The following is a 19,117-nucleotide window of genomic DNA, read 5'->3' as shown; positions in this document are numbered from 1 at the left end:
AATTGTTTCTAACACATTTATAAGATTATTTCTTCGTTGCTTTATATGTCCCTCCCCCACGGTATAACCCATGCTTTCGCTGTATTTGATGTTATAATTTGTGGAGGGGAAGGGAAAAAAACAAGTCGTTTAAATAGGGATACGGGTGGACCCATTGCAACAATGAGACGTACAAATGGTATGTTGAAATTGAACTTTACAACTTTGGTGTGGGGGGGGGGGAAGGGTTGCCGGGGGCGGGGGAGGATGGGAAGGGATGGGAAAGGCAAACAAAGGAGGAGGCTACAATGCTTGATAAGAAATGTACTCATTATCTTGCCGATATAATTGTAACCCCTCTGTACAGTATTTTCACAATAAAAAAATAGTGAGACAATTTTTGTTTCTGAAGAAATTTTACTATTACCAAATTCAAAATCCCGATGAGATTTTTTTGGGGGGAGGTGGTTAGCCGCGGGTGGGGGGGTGCGGGGGGGGGGGGGTGGGGGGGTACTGGGGCTTAAACGCTGTCCGTGGGCTCTTCAGCTCAACGTGAGTGCTCTAACACTTGATCCACAACATCACTTCCGGCTTTCTAGTGGTTTATTGGAGGTAAGATTCTCAGAGACTTTGCCGCCTGGGCCAGCTTTGAACCGCGATCCTCATATCTCAGCCTCCAGACAGGTGTAAGCCACCGGTGCCCAGCTTTTATGAGATGTTTAAGAGAAGAAAATAAATATTAAAAACTTAATTGCAATGAGAGAGACATGGATACTTTTTAAAAATCCTCAAAATAAGAGTAATAAGGGAGAAACATTCTCTGTGAGAAAGAGGGAAAATTTTTAAAGTGAAAGTTTGAATTAGGATGAATCCAGGGAAGTTGAACAGGGTCACAAATTTTTCTCAAAAGAAAAATATACATGTACACGGAAGCATCAGTATCCCAAACAAGTAGCAAGAGGAAAATTAAGTCAATAATTGATGCTATATAACAATTTAATAACTGGGAAAGTAATTTAAAACAGTATGCTCTCAACTGGCCAAATTAAGAAAAAAAGTTGAACAATAATGTAAGATGGACGCATAAAAAAAAGGCATTAAAAATGCTGGAGATGTATTAACCATTTAATTTTGTGTATATCATTTCTACAAATTAAAATGTCAACTACAAAAATGACAATATAAAATAAAAATAAAATGTTTATATATTAATAATTTCACTGTGTCACTAAAAATCTGGGATAATATACATATAAGAATTATCTCTTCCAAGTTTTAATAAATTTACTAGTCTTCATTCTAAGAACAACTTTTTATTATCATTACATAGCTTCAATAACTTGATAAAGCTAAATACTTAAAAGAATTGTAGCAATGACTTCTAAGAAGAAAACACAAATGGCTAATTATAAAACAAATGTGACTCTAGCACCAATATTTCCTATAAAATTTATGAACTATACAATATAATGATACATTTGAGAAAATAGGAAATAAAATGTTCTCACTCTCCAATTTTGGTAGGATACCATTGTGTGAAATTTTTCTAGAAAATAGTAATGTATTTCATTGCCTTTCAAAACTGTATCATTTGACTGGGCAATTTTCTTTCTAAGAATTTCTTGTAGGAAAAACAAATCAAACTTTTGATAAACACTTGTATTTATTTTGTGTAACTTCATTTGTGGGAACAAATTAGGGAAAAATTGGAAAGCAAATATATTACAGTAAATTTCTTAGAAATTATGGAGTCATTCAACTGATGCTTCCAAACAATAATTCCATGGAAAAGCCTTCATGATACAATACTTAAAATGAAATATTGCAATTCTGATTGGAGCTATGTATGACCTAGATATTACTATACATACACATGCATGCATACACACAATAAATAGCATATGCATTTAGGTGTCTACAAGGAAATACATTAAATATTCAGAGGACTTAATCTGAGTAATGTAATTAGATGTTTTATTTTCATATTTATTATTTTGTATAATTTTTACCATTCATGTAGCTATCTGTAGTTAGAAACATGTTGGTTGAATATATTTTCTCAAGGAAAGTAATATTACTATCTAAACAAATAATTAAAGAAAAAAATTATATCCTTCCATTTCCCTATCTTAAATGTCTTTATCTAAAAGCATAACAACATAATTAAAATTTCAGACCTTAGGCTGTAGGTTTAGGGAAATACTTTGTCACCCAAAGGGGCTTCTTAACCCTCCCTGAATCACACTACATGGAAATTGATGACACTGCCAATATAAGCTTTTAAGTTCAGGTCAGCATATGGATACTGAGTCTCACTTATGGGAAAGGTGGGAAAATGCAGTTCATCCATATCTAAGAAGATAACTCAAGTTTCTCAAATATGGTGGCAGTTTGAGAATGCAGTTATTATGGAGGGATATTCAGAAGACACTCAATGCACTCATTTACTCATTCTTACTCTGAGAATTTTCGATAAGATTGGCATAAGGTAAGAAGAGGGGAAATGGGAGGTGAAAACAAAAAGAGGGAAATCTTGGAGCACATCAGCTCTTCAATATGGTCTTGTGGAAAATGGCATAGAAGAATCAAGATAATGGAAATTTTTATTATATATCTGATATCCATATATGTCTAGTTCTGCTTCATCTCATTCTGCCATCATACTGTCTGGGTTAGAGTATAAGATCACTCTACTTCATACAGAGCATAGATCTCTGGTAAGCCTTATGCATGCTGGATAAATTTCACTCAATTTAATTACCATACTGGCAAATGTTCATGCAAAGCCTTGATATCACTGAAGCTTCTGACATAGGTTTACAGGAAGTCTTTAGCATCTACTCCAAAATCATCCATTCTGGGCCCTCAGAGGATCCTGATTTTCTGTGATTTTGATCCAGATATACTATCAATGTCTGCCTGACATCATGAAGCATAAGGGCATCTGTTGATGGCAAAGAGAAGACCCTGAAGTCATGTTCTCTGATAATGTTTATTCCACATCTGTGATTTGTGTCCTATGAGGCTCTGGGGACTTAAACCACATGTGTTGTATTTGCATTAATGGGAACTTGAGAAGGAGAGGCCATAACACTATTAAAATGTTTAGTTTTCTCCCTCCCATCACACAGCCACATGCTAATAACTACTCCCAGACCTTGTATCATGGTGCTGCAGGATGCAATGTGGAGTGCACTCATTGTTTCGATGCAAGAGACTTAAAAACAAATAGCTGCCATCTCCGCCTCTGATAGTTTGCCAGGCTTTTAACTTTGGTTTTTTGCTCTTCAGATCATGGTGAGCTATCTTAAATGTATTCCAAACAGTACATTATCCAAAGTCTTTGTTTTTTTTTTCTTTTACAAAGAAACCCTTGCTTTAAAGGTATATTTAGAAAACCCAGAGTCTAAGCCAAATTCCAAAAAACCACATCCTAATTCTACTTTCAAATGGCAGGAAATGACTTATCAGTGAAGAATCCCACACAGGGTATTGATCACCTGGGTCTAATAGTAAAAAATGTGACACATATTCTGAAACCGTTCTATAGGTTTAAACATCCAACTCTTAATAGATAGGGGAATATTTGGAAGGAGCTAATAAACCAAAGAGAGAATAGCGAAGAGAGGCAGAGAAAATGTAAAGGATCAATGTTTGAATACTTTATCTTATATTTCTTTCTATGTTAGTGTTTGTCAAATTCCATTTAAAACCCTTTAATAGTCACAAAATCAGCTGAAGTAACAATGGAGCAGAATGGAAAATATCAGACTGTATGCATTTACTAAAAGGAAGTTTTATTTTATGAATTTTTTGTTTCAAATATATATGCATAAATGTACATGTATACAATCTATATACTGAATAATATACATAAAAAATGTATAATGGCCAGACAGATGATAGATAGATAGATAGATAGATAGATAGATAGATAGATAGATAGATAGATAGATAGATAGAGTCTACACATTTCTGAAAGCTAGAAATTGGGGAGAAAGACAAAGATAAAAAGGGGTAGAGATGTGCTAGTTGAATGTAAATATATTTCTTACCATGGAACAAAGCCAAAAAACATTTGAAAGCCAGATTATTCCTTGAGGGTAGTGGCTTCTTTAATTTTGGAATAAATTCTTCCCTTAGTGTCTCCTCCATCTGCTTTTAGGTAAATTCACAAGCTGCATATAAAGCTAATCTAATTAAATCTCAAACTTTTAAAGAAAATGGTGTGGGTGAAACTCAGTAAAAATGTAGATCCAATACTGAGTCCATTCATCAAGGGTAGCAATTACAAACTCCATACTGGTTTTCACAATGGAATAATGTTCTCAAAGATCTCTACCCCTCAGGAATGTAGAGAATAGTGGGTAGCATTTATCATGGTCCAGAGTGAGCCTCAGAAATTGAGAGAGCAACAACTCACTGTATTTGTGATTTTTAAGTACTCTTCCAAGGATGAAGACTATTACTTGACACAAGGAATAATCTCATTAAATAATAATGAAGCCCTCTTGATTTAGCAAAAAAAAACTATGTCTTTTCAAAAGGTATGAGGGAACCCTTTGAGCTAGTAAGAAGGTGTGTCTGCTTGACAGAATCCAGAACCCTAAAAGTAAGGTAATAGACTAAAGTCTAGGCATCTTGAGTTAGTTTATGTTACTCCAACCAAAGATAACAAAAAATCTTATGAGAATCTATTTGAAGAGTTGCTGAATATGTTGGTATATCTCAATTTTCAAATATTCTCATAACCATGTTGCCTTGAGTGCAAGTGTGGGTTGTTCTTTGATAGCATGTGTTATAATTTAGATGATATGTGAGTTTAAAGAATTGTAAGGGTAGGACAGTGATAATCTGCAACATCTTTGTGTCTGAAAAGGATGTTGTACATTGCATTAGAGAAACCACTAAAGTAGGTTATCACAAACCAAGAAACCAGTTACAACACTGAGATTTGCTAAGAAAAAATACTTGATAATGAGATGCTTTTGAAGCACTCAGAGTCTTAGATTGTATAAAGTCATTTTGGAGTACAAAAATATACTCACTACCTTACTCATGTAATTGTAACCCCTCTGTACAATAAAAACGTCTCAAAAAAACATACAAAAAAGTCATAGTTCAAATGTGAAACACCTTAAAAACTTGGCAGAGAAGGCGGTGAAACCAATTACCTGAGCTTTGCAGAAAGGGGAGAAGAAAATACACAGAAACAGAAAGAGCCTTAGAAAGCCCTGGAGAGCTGGAAGAAGCATCTTCCATTAGAAGTGACTTTTCGGCTTTTCCTATAGCTGTGCTGGCACATCTGCAGAAGAGAGCCCTATGTAGACAGTTAAGAAAGTTGCAATACAGTATTCTGTAGAGAGCAGTCTCTCCCTTTCTCTGATAAGGTGATGAGACCTTACTGATAAATTTGCTCAAAGACCAACCATTGTATTCTTGTTTAACAGTTCAGATAAAACTGACTTGTTAGTTTCAGGACCTTTTCTTGTTTGGATACCAGATCTATAGTATTATTCTAAACTAAGCAAGTTATCATTTGTTCTAGCCTGTTAAGTTGAAAGTCAGTGTTATTCCAGGTACTCAAAATAACATAGGGAAATACAGTATTTGCACTCAGAGAGCTTAAATTGTTAAGTGTTTGGCAAGCATCTAGACAGATACAATAGTGAGATACAATATGAGGGGCTAATTACAAACTACTAAAAAACAATAATTTGGTTGCTCTTAAGAGATTTTAAAAGCCTTTGTTGAACAGATGATGCTTGACAATTGTTTGAATTAAGACAAGTGTGAACAGTCTATGTGACAATGAGACAATCAATCAAATAATTATAACAACATTCCCAACAATATTTTAAAGTTACCTATTTATTTATTTATGGTAGTACCATGGTTTGAACTAAGAGCCTTATGCTTGCTAGGCAGGTGTTCTACCATTTGAGCAATGTAACCAACTTCTTTAAACTTTCATTATTTTTATTATATTTTTATTGTAAAGATACTCTAAGAGAGTTTACAGTTACATGAGTAAGGTAATGAGTACATTTCCTCTTGAGCCTTGTTACTCCCTCCTTTGTTTTTCCCCAGCCAACCCTTCCCTCCCCACCTCCTCAACTCCTCCCCAACCCTCAGGTTGTAAAGTTCATTTTTAACATACTGTCTTGTACATTTCATTGTTGCAATCAGTCAGCGTGTATTCTTGTTTCAGTATTTTGTTATTTCCCTTCCCCACTCCAAATCAGAAAAATGTACATACAAGATGCAGGAATCAAATACAATGACAACAGGAGTTATACCATGGGGGAAGAACATACTAAAGAAACAAAAGAAATCACATAGTACATTATAAGTACATTAAAAATAACTGCAACAAAGATAAAACATCTTGTGTCTCTATCTGGGGTTCATTTCACTTAGCACCATCTTATATGGTCATATGTACATAGCTTTTGACCATTTCTACTTGTCTTGTAAGATTATACTAGACTACACAAATAAGGGAAACAATATATATAATACTATATAAATCATACATATATATACTAGATTATACAAAAAGATTATACAAATAAGGGAAACCATGGGACCTCTGTTTCTTTGGGTCTGGCTTACTTCATTTAGTATTTTTTCCAAGTCTAACAATGAGGTGGTGTCATTCTTTCTGATGGAGGCATAGAATTCCATTTAGATAGATAGATAGATAGATAGATAGATAGATAGATAGATAGATAGATAGATAGATCACATTTTCTTGATCTATTCATCTACTGAGGGTCATCTGGGTTGGTTCCATATCTTAACTATGGTAAATAATGCTGCAATAAACATAGTTGAGCTGGTAGCTTTAGTATGGCTTTGTTTGTGATCATTTGGGTAAATGCCCAGAAGTAGCATTGCTGGGGAGCTCTATGTGGAGTCTTTTGAGGAATCTCTATACTGCTTTCTGCTTTCCAGAGTGGTTGAACAAGTTTACACTCCCACCAACAATGCAGTAGGGTTCCCTTCTGTCCACATCCCCTCCAGCATCTGTTGTTATTTGATTTCTTGATTATAGCCATTCTAACTGGGGTGAGGTAGAATCTCAAGGCAGTTTTGATTGCATTTGTTTTATGGGTGATTGTCAAAGTACTTTTGAGTGTATGTGATAATTAGTGATCTATATATGCAAAACAGACCTAATACAATTATTAATATTGTCATATCTTAAAATCAGCACAATTTGTACAATAAATGACATAATCACCCAACTAATGATATGACCAACAACTTTAAAGTCTACTACTTTGTGTGTGTGTGTGTGTGTGTGTGTGTGTGTGTGTGTGTGTGTGTGCATGTACATGTGCATGCTAATATTGGGACTTATTTGAATTCAGAGAGTGGATGCTGTCCCTTAGCTTTATTGATCTAGGATTATGCTCACCACTTGAGCCATAAATCTACTTCTGACTTAACTCTATCACTTTTATTTTTTATTTTTTGGCGGCTGTGGGGCTTGAACTCTGGGCCTGGGTGCTGTCCCTCAGCTCTTCAAACTCTATCACTTTTAAAAGGTAGTCTTCCACTGAGTGCCTCAGTGGCGCACTTCTGTTTTCCTAGCTACTCCGGAGACTGAGATCTGAACATCCTGATTCAAAGCCATCTGGATAAAAAAGCTGTGACAATTTTATCTAAAATTAACCACCAAAATTCTGGAAATAGAGCTGCTGCTAAGGGCAGAGTATTAGCCTTGAGCCCAAAAGCTAAAGAACAGAGCCCAGGCTCTGAGTCCCAACTCCAGGGATGGAACCAAAAGAAGAAGGGAGGGAAGGAGGGAGGAAGGGAGAGAAGGAGAAAGGAAGGAAGGAAGGAAGGAAGGAAGGAAGGAAGGAAGGAAGGAAGGAAGGAAGGAAGGAAGGAAGGAAGGAAGGAAGGAAGGGAGGAAGGAAAGAAGGGAGGGAGGGAGGGAGAGAGGGAGAGAGGGAGGGAACTATTCCCAACACAGTATTATTTGGTCTTGAAAAGTAAGGAGTGTTAATTGTTTTGGCCTACCTTTAGTGTAGAATGTATTCCATTATCAGTTGGGTGGCCTATTGCTCATTTGACAGATGTCATTGTTTATTATATATTCACAGGGGTTTTTTCCATTAAATACTCTCTCTCTCTTTGTCGCTGCATCTTTATTTCCTTTTTATAGTACTATGTTATTTACATCTCTCTCTATATTATATAAACCACAAAGCTATAGTTTCAGAAATGTTAAATACTTTTTCCTATTTGTTTCAAAGATAGCCACTTTCAGAAGACAAACTTTCTTCTATATGCATAGTCATATTTTTTGTGTATTTTCAACAAAAATTAATATTTTTAATTTATTTAAGTCTATAATTAATAAAAAGAGAGGAAGATCTCCTCACTCATGAGCTTCCTAGTTAAAAGATTATTAGTCTATCATCCTTAATAAATGATGATGCTGTTTAATAATAGTAAAACAAAAACAAAAACGAGGTCATTATGCCCTGAATTAAATACAGCCTCAAAATTACTAGAAATCAAAAGTAAAATTTACTGTCATTTCCTAAATTATGTTGTTTGCAAGCTATACTAAAATATTCAGCATTTAATCCCCAAATCCCTACCTCACATGTGTTTCTCTATGCAGGCCACACAGCTAGATAGCAGAAAAGAAAGTATATGGCATTCTTTCTTGTGATCTCCACACACTTCATAGGCCTTCCCTCTTTCCTCATTTCCCAGAAAAAAGTCACATTAGTCCTGTGGGAAAAGTGTATGTGTGCTTTGGCTAATCTATATCTACTTTCTCAGCAGAGGGGTTCACTGTTCATATATGAGAAAATAGTTATAAATCATACTTTTATTCCTATCATAAATGCAGATTTATTTTTAGAATGTATTACCAACTGAGTTGTTTTGATGCAAATATTGTGCCTTTCAAATATAATGATAATAGCAGAGGCTATGAGCCCACAGATTTGCACAAGTGCTCTCTCTAATAACTGAAAATATTTAAAATCTTTAAATCACAGAAGCTTTAACATTCTATGTGGAGTGCTCAGATAGAATTATCAATAGAGGAGAACCTTCAGATGTAGTAACTATTTTCTTAGACAAAGGAATAAAACAGACTCAGTAGCTTCTTTTAAGAATGGTTACCATGGATATATAGCCATAAGTGTTTAACTCTGTTTCTTTACCTACTGGAGTTCTCCACCTTTCTGAGGCCAGGAAAGAGACAAAATTTTGGTAGTAGGTACCTGAAGTCACATTAAACTAATTCTCTAGTGATGTAGCCATTCCTTATTTGTTGCCATCTATGTCAGGAGACTGTTTCAGTTGGCTATAACTTTACTTGAATATTAAAACATAGTTTTCTATATCTATCTTCTGTTCTCTGTATGAAGAAAATCTAAAATACACCTACATTTGCTTCAAAGTGGCTGTATTGTAATTCAGCAGATTTTTGTTTTTCACTGAAACTTGGAGTGAATTGTCTTGAGCCAGAAGCATTCAAGCTGCTGTTTCCCCCTCAACTATATTCCTCTATAAAGCACCTAATTGTTTCAAAAAGTGATGTAAAGTATGCAAAACCCTGAAACTGATACAAATAAGTCTGTATGGCACTAAAGCTAACAGGTGTTCTCATTAATGTAAGTAGACATAGAACAATTCTTGAATGTTTTATAAATACTCAAAATCATTGCCAAATACATTACAATAGTATAACTATAGTTCTATACGACATCATCCTTTATTCTCATAATGTAACCTTAACACTTGTTAGTAGAAAACTTATGTGAATAATAAACCAGTGATAAAAGTACTTTATTTTGCTTATGTCATGGTATCTTAAAATTAGCTAGTGCTTCTGAATAAAATTAGTAGTAACATTACTACTATTGGTTGCAAGAATCACCTGCTCTAAAGGAAGAGATAAAAATTAGTGTACAACTTCGGGCAGAGGGGTAGGGTAGAGTGGGGAGGAGTATGGGAGATGGGGGAGAGAAGGGATAATGGGACAACAACAAGGGAAGGGGTAACCATGATTGGCAAATAATGTACTCATTGCCTTACTCATGTAATTGTAACCCCTTTGTACAGCATCTTTACAATGAAATAAAATTTTTAAAAATTAGTATAAGACAGCTAGGAAACAAAGAGGGTTTTGTGTGACTGTTTCCTAGAAATGCCAAGGGAAACACGGAGCCGGGGAACTGCAAAATAAATAAGTTCCAGAACACACGGGGTCTGGGAGGCTCAGTGAAAGAGGTTACCCTGTACTGAAACAGCTGATACCGAGCAGAGGGATGGATGAACAGGTCCAAATCTCACAGAGATCATTTTGGCCGCTAGTGAAGTATGGATTAGAGGGGAACCGAAGGACAAGGTGGTGAAGAAAGCAAGGAATATTGCAACCAAATCCACATGGGAGATGAGTGGACTTTAAATAATTATAGGAATAAAAATGTTCCTAAGTGTATACAAGATATTTCCATTAAAATATAAACACAGACCGGAAAGGTATGCAAGGAGAAACAGCAATTTGATATATATATCCTGGGCAAATTTGTGTTTATGATACAATTTTTAATTTAAAAAGAAAAACCTTTCAATTAATCCTTATTTGAATAATAATAAAACCATTCTAGTTGGAAAATGATGGAAGCAGCCAGATGCCCAAATATCCTGTGAGATGAGTAATTGAGCAGAGTGAATATAGACCAAGCTAGAAGCCTATTCTTGGTTGGTAATAGTGGCTTATTGGTGAGTTCCAGTGGATAAAAGTTTTAGGATAATCTGTTTAGATAGCAACAAGTATTTTTCCCAAGTTTAAAAACTAACCACAAAAATTATACAACTCTACGCTGATATATTTATAAACGAGCTACTCCTATTAGTCACTTTTTCAGTTGTTTGTCATATGAGCACCAGAGGCAAAAGTTTCAGTGTAGCTGACTGTAAAACTGTGGAACCTGCTAAACTATCTACTAATTACTTGGAAGGCATTCTTTCATGAATATTGACAAGACTGTTTCTCTTATTTTAGCACCGATAAAAGAATGAATATGAGTTCTTGTTTGCTTGTGTGAAACAAATTTGAAGTTCAGATCTTTTTTGTTAGTAAACAGAAAAGTAGAACATACAAATGCAGACATGGAGGGCCAATTGTATTATTCAGGACAAATCTCTGATATAAAAATGCAGGGACCAAATTATCTGAGTGTCAAAGTACAGCTCAATTTCAATTAAAAAGCATTGTTTCTTGAAAAGTTGGTCTTAAATCTTATATTTCAGAATGCTCTTGGGATCTGTCGTGTATGTAGCTCAACATTTGTTTACTTTCCATTAAATAAAAAATTGCTTACACAGGCAGGTTGATATGATGACATGACTGAGAGTTCCAATAAAGGTACATGCAGATCAATCAACACAAGCACATTAAAAACATATCCAATAAACATCTGGAAACTAATGAGCACACATTTGTTAACACAGAGGGAGTCTTGGAAAGGCAGGAGCCAGTGGTGGCCTGGCTTATTTAGTAGCATGTAGATTTAGGAACATTTCACAGAGTCAGAAGAAACAGGGTAATTATAACATAAGGTTGAACATCTTTAGATATGTAGAACATTTTCCGTTGCTTAAAACAAATATTCCCTTAGAAAGTATAAAACATTTTTCTGACTTGCAAAGTTTTTGTAGTCTATCATTTAAATTACTTAAATAAAGGGAGCTTTACTGCTCCCCAAAGCTGAGAATATAACACCCTCCATGCATATTAGCTTGATCTTCTTGACAGGCCAGGAAAGTGTTTGTGTGTGCCAATTAAAACAAAAATGGATCCCTAGTGGCTAGTTCCTCACACAACTTCTGAAGACTGCTATCATTGTTTGCTACGGTAACCCTGGATAACACTGCTATCCAAGGGAAACAAACTTTTCAAAACTTTCATGACAGATGGGGATTACAAATGCATTTTAATAAGAAAGTTAGTTACCAAAGCAACTTTTTTTTTAATGATCAGCATATATTTACTTAACATCTAGCAACTTTGGGAAAACAAGGCAGATACTTTCCCACAAAAATGTTTTAACAAGTAACATTTTTGGAAAGATAAATTGAAGACCTTTTGCATCAAGGCGATAGTTTACCATTAGTTTTATGTTAACATTGCTCTTACAGGCTAAAAACTCTTACAAGTTACCCAAGCAGACTATAATTTGAGACAGACATGCAGCCTGATAATGTAATTCCTTTGGTGGTCATAAACACCTTTGAGACCAAGTAATTTAACTGTTAGTATAACCACAACAACATTCATTTGATCAGCTATATCAAATGCAGAGTGTGATGTAATATGAGAAAAATGTGAAGCTGGCTTTTTATTCAAGCATTATTGCTTGAATTTTAGGGCTTGATATCTTACTATGATATGCCAAAATATACATCTATACTTTATGTTGTGATTACTAAATAAAGTTATCACAAAATTAATATTGCAAAATAATTCATATTCATTTCAAATCAGTGTATTTTGACACAACTTTTCTATCTACTTAATTTAATACAAATACAATGATATCATGATGTCCCCCCAAAAAATCTCCAAATACAAATTTAATTAAATTCCTTTCTCTTATCTACTTATTTTAGGACCAATTAAGCTACATTATTTAATGTAGTTTAGGGACATTTGGAGATTAGATGTGTTTTATTGCATACTTTCTATACATGGTTTCAGCTTTTGCAAGGAAGAATAATTCTTTAAATTCCTACTCAAAGATTGGATTTGAGCAGTGTTAAAGAGACTTGCTCAAATGTGGGATTGTTTAAATCTTTTTCAAGATTTGAGAAATGTTTTGAATGCTTTTATTCAGATACACACACATATGGTTTATCTATACACATATGCATAGATATGTATGTAACAAAAAACGTGACTGTGTTAAGAAGAAAAACAGAAAAGGAAATAAAATTGGATCATCAGAATAGGAATGCTGGGTGATATTTAAAAATTGTGCTGTCTTTAGCATAGCGTAAAAGAAATGAACAACTCTCTAAAATCAGTATTCCAAATTTCACAACTGAAGTGAAGTTTTTATGCCCCTTTTCCTACAAACACTCCCAGCCTTTGACTATTTGTTGTCAAAGTTGTCTATTTGCTGAAAACTAGTGAACTTGAAATGAAGATCTTTGTAATCTCTTAATTCTATCATTTAAAATGATGCCAATTTGATAGAATGACATTCTCATTTTCCTCATTTGCAAAATTACCTTATGATAGTGGTGGGAAACTGCATTTGGAGAATGTTTATTATGTGCTTTGAGATCATTAAAGCTGATAACACTTTGCATACCAAGTGGTGGTATTCATACCCACAATATCCTAAATTCTGATACAATCAACCTTTAAAGAATGATATATCATGACCAACAGTTTATGCATAATTCCATGATGTAAATGTGACTGCAGTGATTACTTCCTATTTTGAAATCTTTACATGAGCATTCTTTTCCCATTTACTTTGGGACTCACTGTAAGTGTTTTTCTATTCTTATTTATCTTTCTATGCATATGTCCTATTTATACACACAGATTGTGAGATTTTAAGGGTGGGGGTGTATAGCCCTAGCTTCTAGCCATGTGCCCTGTATTTATAGGATGCTTCATTTGTCCTTGTTGATGATTAGGGAGATGTTCAATCACAAACACGTTATCTCAGTCTTGTAAAGATGAAAATATTTATTGGATTTATTCTGCAACTGGAAGCTGGTCATCAAGAAAAGAAAGCATACTGTCACGTGTTATCTCTTACATTTATGGTAATTTTCTCATATGTATTTGAAGTCAACTGGCAAAAAAAAAAAACAAAAATTAATTGAAATTAAAAAATTAACCATAGTTTAATGATGAGGCATCTATCTATAGCATACATTTGTCCAGGCATCTTATTATATGCTTTTGATCATTATTTATAAATGACTAGCAATAACTAATAAAATATATTCAATGTTTACAAACTCTGTTTAATGATAAATAGTTTTAACTTGATTCTCCCCCAGTCTCCATAAGTCCTTATCATTTCTACAATGAGAAAAAAGGCTTGAAGGATTTTCTATATTCTAATAAATAAAACAATAGAAAATTTAAGAGCATAAATCCCACTTTACATATTAATTTCTTATTCAAATTAAAATCTATCACCACAAAATCTTACTGACATAGTTCACAAAAATGACAGTTAAAAATATTGACAAAGATAATATTTAAACATAGAAGCCTTACTCTTTAAAAGTCTTTTGAGTTGGGCACTCATGGCTCAAGTCAGTAATACTACCTACCAGGTTGAGATCTGAAGATCATGGTTTGGAGATAGCCTGGGCAGGAAAGTTTTTGAGACTCTTGTCTCCAGTTAATCACCCAAAAGCCAACAGTGGAGTTGTGGCTCAATTGTAGAGTACTGCCTTGAGGAAGAAGTTAAGGACAATTCCTGGATTTGAGTTCAATCCCAAGTACCAGAAAAAAAAAGTATTTTATGATGCTTTCAATTAGCATAACTATACTCAATTTAATCAAGATCTTGAAAATAAGGAAAATCCTTAAATCTCTCTAGCTCTCTCTCTGTCATTTGTAGGGCTTCAACTCTGGGCCTGGGGGCTGTCCCTCAGCTCTTCAGCATAAGGCTAGGCTCCACCACTTGGGCCACAGTGACACTTCCTGTTTCCTGGTGGTTTATTGGAGATAAGTGTCTCACTGACTTTTCTGACCAGGCTGGCTTTGAACTATGATTCTCAGATCTCAGCCTTCTGAGTAGCTAGGATTTCAGATGTGAACTCTCAGCACCAGGCTTATTTATTATTATTAACAGCACTAACTTAATGCCTGATATATTTCTTCATATAACCTAATGGAATGAGAGACTTAGTTAGACATTTGTCTAGAGTATGCTTCTAAGCAAATGAAGGCCAGAAGCTCACATAAACTTGTCACATTTTTGGTAAGTTCTTCCATTATTACCTTACCCTAGCATCAGACACACAGGCAAAACATGATATAAAAAGAATACATTAACATGGCTTCCTATCAAATCCTTTGTGCCTTTTACTGGTTGTTCATCAGTTTAGATTGGCATCATGTGTGGATCAATCAAAAGTTTCAGTCAAAGCTAACATGTTTTACTGATGTCTTTTCCCCCTGAGAGTGTTGAAAATTCGATTGTTCAAAGTGCAAATATGATTCAACAAATCACTTATCAGAAATCCTAAAGAGGCAATGTTTTAAAAAGTGAATGGAGAAACCTGACTTTAACAGTCAAAGATGTTGAGACTACTTTGCTGTGAATGACTTGAATGGAGCAGAACAAAGTCAATTACTGGCTGTAATTAAGAAGTGGATGCATTTAAACTGTAGAGAGCAGTAGCAGACTTCTCCAGGCTGCCTAGGAACTCAAAAGATTAGTGGGAAGACAGAGGAAAGGATGTGAGCTGGATGTCTGATAGTACAATACAAATGAATTGCACTCATGTAGCCCCCTGTCCTAGCTTCCCAAAATGAATTTGCAAATCACTGACAATGTATGTTTAATGCAGTAAAATATTTGGACATCAAAACTTTTAAAATACGTTTTCATTTTGATTGTGCTAGCATTAAAAGATTCCCTTTACATTGCATAGGATGCACCAAAAATCCAAATCCAGTACTAAAGTACTTTTATTTTATCACTGTTTGAATTTACCCGGCCAAAATCTGAACTATGTTGGCTGTTTCCTAGCCTCAGATTACAGTAAATCTAATTATGTTTGTTCCTTGTACTTTTAAAATGTTGTTCCTTTTTTATAATTTTAATAATGGTTTATTTATACTGGCAGAGAAATATCATATTAGGTTATGCTTTGTACTTGGGCTAATTCACTTCTTTTCATGTATAATAACAAATTGTGGCATTATATAACATGTTCTTAATCAAAATATTTAAATATGGGCTGAAGTTAGAGGTCAAGGACATTACTAGTTCCCTGTGTTCATTAGAGATGACCTTGTAGTTTTAGATTTCTCTTTCTGAGGCAACACTTTAGGAAGTAAATATTTGGGATTTTGTTGAAGTAAAGAACATGACAGTGGTGTTCAGATAATTAGGCAAACATCAGCTTAGCTGTCTCTTACTGGATACAAGAAACAGAACTATTTTGAGCCATTCCACATCTTACATGTATTTATTTTTAGAAAAAATAAGGAATAGGAAAAATGACTTCCCTCATAACCCCAGACATTCAAGTTCTAGTGAGTCAATTAAATCCTATTATTTTCTAATTTTTCACTTTTTTTTTTCGGTCATGGGGCTTGAACTCTGGACCTGGGCACTGTCCCTCATCTCTTCAGCTCAAAGCTGGCACTCTACCACCTGAGCCACAGTACCACTTACAGTTTTTTGAGTAGTTTATTGGACATAATAGTCTCACGGACTTTTCTGCTCAGGCTGACTTTGAACCGTGATCCTCAGATCTCAGCCTCCTGAGTAGCTAGGATTAATTTTCACTTCTTATAATTACATTTACTTTGGAAAATTCTCCTTGCTGTAGAAGGGAACAAACAATATTGGAAACAGTTTAATTCAAGAATGGCTGATTTTCAGTAGTGAAGGCTGTTGCATTTCTACCAAATTCTCTTGAAAAATGCATATATGTGCACATGTGTCATTAAAGATTTCTTACAAACCCCAAGATCACTGTTTACATAAGAATCATCAGAGTGATCCATTTGGGGTAATAATTGTCACTTTAATTATGAAGACAGCCTGAAGTATGATTTGTGGTTTTCTGAACCAGTTCCACCTTTCAGCATTCACCTCCTATTTAGAGCAAGTAGGCTGAGAGAGGGCCTGGCCTCTGGTTGAGTATTTTGAAATTCCTGTCCCCTAAACCTCTGGAGCTTTGCTTGACAATAGTTGGGAAATAATCACCGTCTATTGCAAACAAAAATCACTAATATAAAGGGAAAAATCTTCAGATTGATGGCTGCATACAAATGTATGCCCACACCCACTGTAATCAAATTCTCCTCTAAGAAGCCCTTTATGTGTGAAATCAAGAGCCTTGCTCTTCTCACAATTCTAAAGAGAAAAAAAAAATTACTGCAATGAAAAATGTATAGTTACATGTGAAGCCTTGCCAAATACTTAACAGCACTGTGAGTTTAAAAACTGGATGTTCATTTGATAAATACTATCTAAGAGAAGTTCAAATATGCAAATGAACTTTTATTCTAATACTTTTCCTTTGTGGGTAAATGGATCCTTTATTACTTTCCTATAGATCTTTATGATAGGAAAGTAGAACCAGCCAAATGTTATTCATCTGAATGACCTTTAGGAAAAGTCTGCACTAGTTTCTTTGGTAAATAATCTGTTTTAGAGCCTCCATAAAAGGAAATAAAATATAGAGATACTATTAGATTTTAAAATGACAAACAGAAAAAAGGCCAAAGTATAAGGCAAAAGAATAAATTCTGACACACTTGATACATTTTTCTGCAGCTTCCAACTTAAGTACTGTCTCATGACTCTATAACTTGCTGTCTTTTTTCCTCCTTGAGTTAGCTTTACTTTGAGTTAATCATTTTATTATTAAAACAATAAGGTATTTATTTTGACATTAAAAAACAGTTTATATGATTCTAGTCTCTCAGTTCCCAGAAAGACAATTGCTAGAGTACAAGAAAATATTTTAGTGTATTTCAAACTGTGTTTTTGAAAAAAGATTTCTTTTTAATTTCTCTCACATGGTTTGCTTACCTGTCAATTTTTGTTTTCTTTTGTTTTCAGATCACAACGGCATCAGGAAATGAATTCCTTCTACAGTCAGATATTGACTTCATTATATTGGATTGGTTCCATGCTATCAAAAATGCAATTGACAGATTGGTATGTATTTATTTTGGCTGTTAGCATTATTAATTAAAATGTAGTCATTTAAATCTTATTGTTCAGGCATGTAGCACAAACCAGTCTATTGACTGAGATGCTTTTAAGTTTAAAGTTTGCTAGAAACCTCTCCTGCAAGCAAGACTTGTGAGAGCAAATGCCAGTTCATTTCTCTTGTTCAAAAGTGCATTTCTATTTTTCTCTGTATTCATTCAGATATTTATCTTCTGAAGGATATAAAGAGCATAGAAGTGCTTGATAGCTACTGGATTTTCACATTTTCAGTTTCTACAATCTTCTAATACATAGTCTTGAAAATAAATATCAGTATATTTAAGACCGTACTCCTTGTGATAACACTGTTAAATAATAATCTTCAGTATTGATTTTTATTATTCCTCCAGCTATGCTAGATTACACATCTCATAAAAATTACATATCTTGAACTTTTGCAGGATGTTTTTAAGTCAAATTATTTAAAACTACTTATTATGTACTGATTCTAATTTTAGCCCACTAATATTTGTAAAATCTAGGGAAAACATTCCCGGGAAATACAGGAAAAATAACAGGAAAATACATCTTCTGTGCCACTTTCTGATATTTAGTTAAAGTCTTCCACTATATTAATTTAGGACCAAAGTTTAAAAAAATAAAATTAATTAATTTTCCTTTTCGTCAATTAGACAACAAGCACACAGATTGTTTTCTTTCTGTGTAGATGCCGGGGCCAGCCTTCCTGTGTCTGAATACTCATTCTATCATTTGCTATCTGCGTGGCCTTGGAAAAAGTACTTTTCCCTTTCAGCTTCAGTTTTCAGCAATAATAATATTACATATACCAAAGGATCCCTATGATGAGTAACAAAGTTAATTCTTGTAGAGTTACTTGGAATAAAGCACATCATTTTGTTAGTACCATATTGCATATAAGATCTTGTGTTAAATCCGAGCATGGAACTTAGCATAGAGTCCCTACCCCAAGTAATTATTTTATTTCAAACATCAAAATAGGATTCAAAAGTAGTTAGTAAACACTTTATTCCTACTAAAACTGTCTACTCTAAATCTTTGTTACTTACAGCCAAAGGATCCAAGTTATCCATTAAGAAAGCTGGAATTATTCAAAATCCAGAGATCTTCCAGTACTGAATTGCTAAGTCACTATGATGGTGATAGCAAAGAACAGAAACCAGAGCACCGAAAGTCTTTAAGTGAGT

The 19,117-nt window shown here is 34.3% G+C and overlaps 1 protein-coding gene and 1 long non-coding RNA gene across 2 annotated transcripts in view; one reads left to right on the top strand and one right to left on the bottom strand.

The window, feature by feature from the left end:
• Arhgap15 (Rho GTPase activating protein 15) overlaps window positions 1–19,117 on the top strand; it is a 644,233-nt gene that overhangs the window by 299,387 nt on the left and 325,729 nt on the right. Inside the window, exons 7-8 of the mRNA XM_070023631.1 lie at window positions 17,799–17,897; window positions 18,982–19,111. Coding sequence (XP_069879732.1) covers window positions 17,799–17,897; window positions 18,982–19,111 — 229 coding nt within the window. The remainder of the gene's footprint in view (window positions 1–17,798; window positions 17,898–18,981; window positions 19,112–19,117) is intronic.
• LOC138828055 (uncharacterized) lies at window positions 424–19,066 on the bottom strand. The gene is made up of 3 exons (XR_011372208.1): window positions 18,980–19,066; window positions 17,769–17,871; window positions 424–684 (listed from the first exon to the last, which is right to left on the bottom strand). It is a non-coding gene; the product is annotated as an uncharacterized lncRNA (long non-coding RNA).

The sequence above is a fragment of the Dipodomys merriami genome, unplaced genomic scaffold (genome assembly GCF_024711535.1).
Source record: "Dipodomys merriami isolate MVZ:Mamm:240054 unplaced genomic scaffold, mDipMer1.0.p SCAF_1, whole genome shotgun sequence".
NCBI lineage: Eukaryota > Metazoa > Chordata > Mammalia > Rodentia > Heteromyidae > Dipodomys > Dipodomys merriami.
Note: the sequence above shows the minus strand (reverse complement) of the source record. Positions and strands in the feature narration are given on the sequence as shown.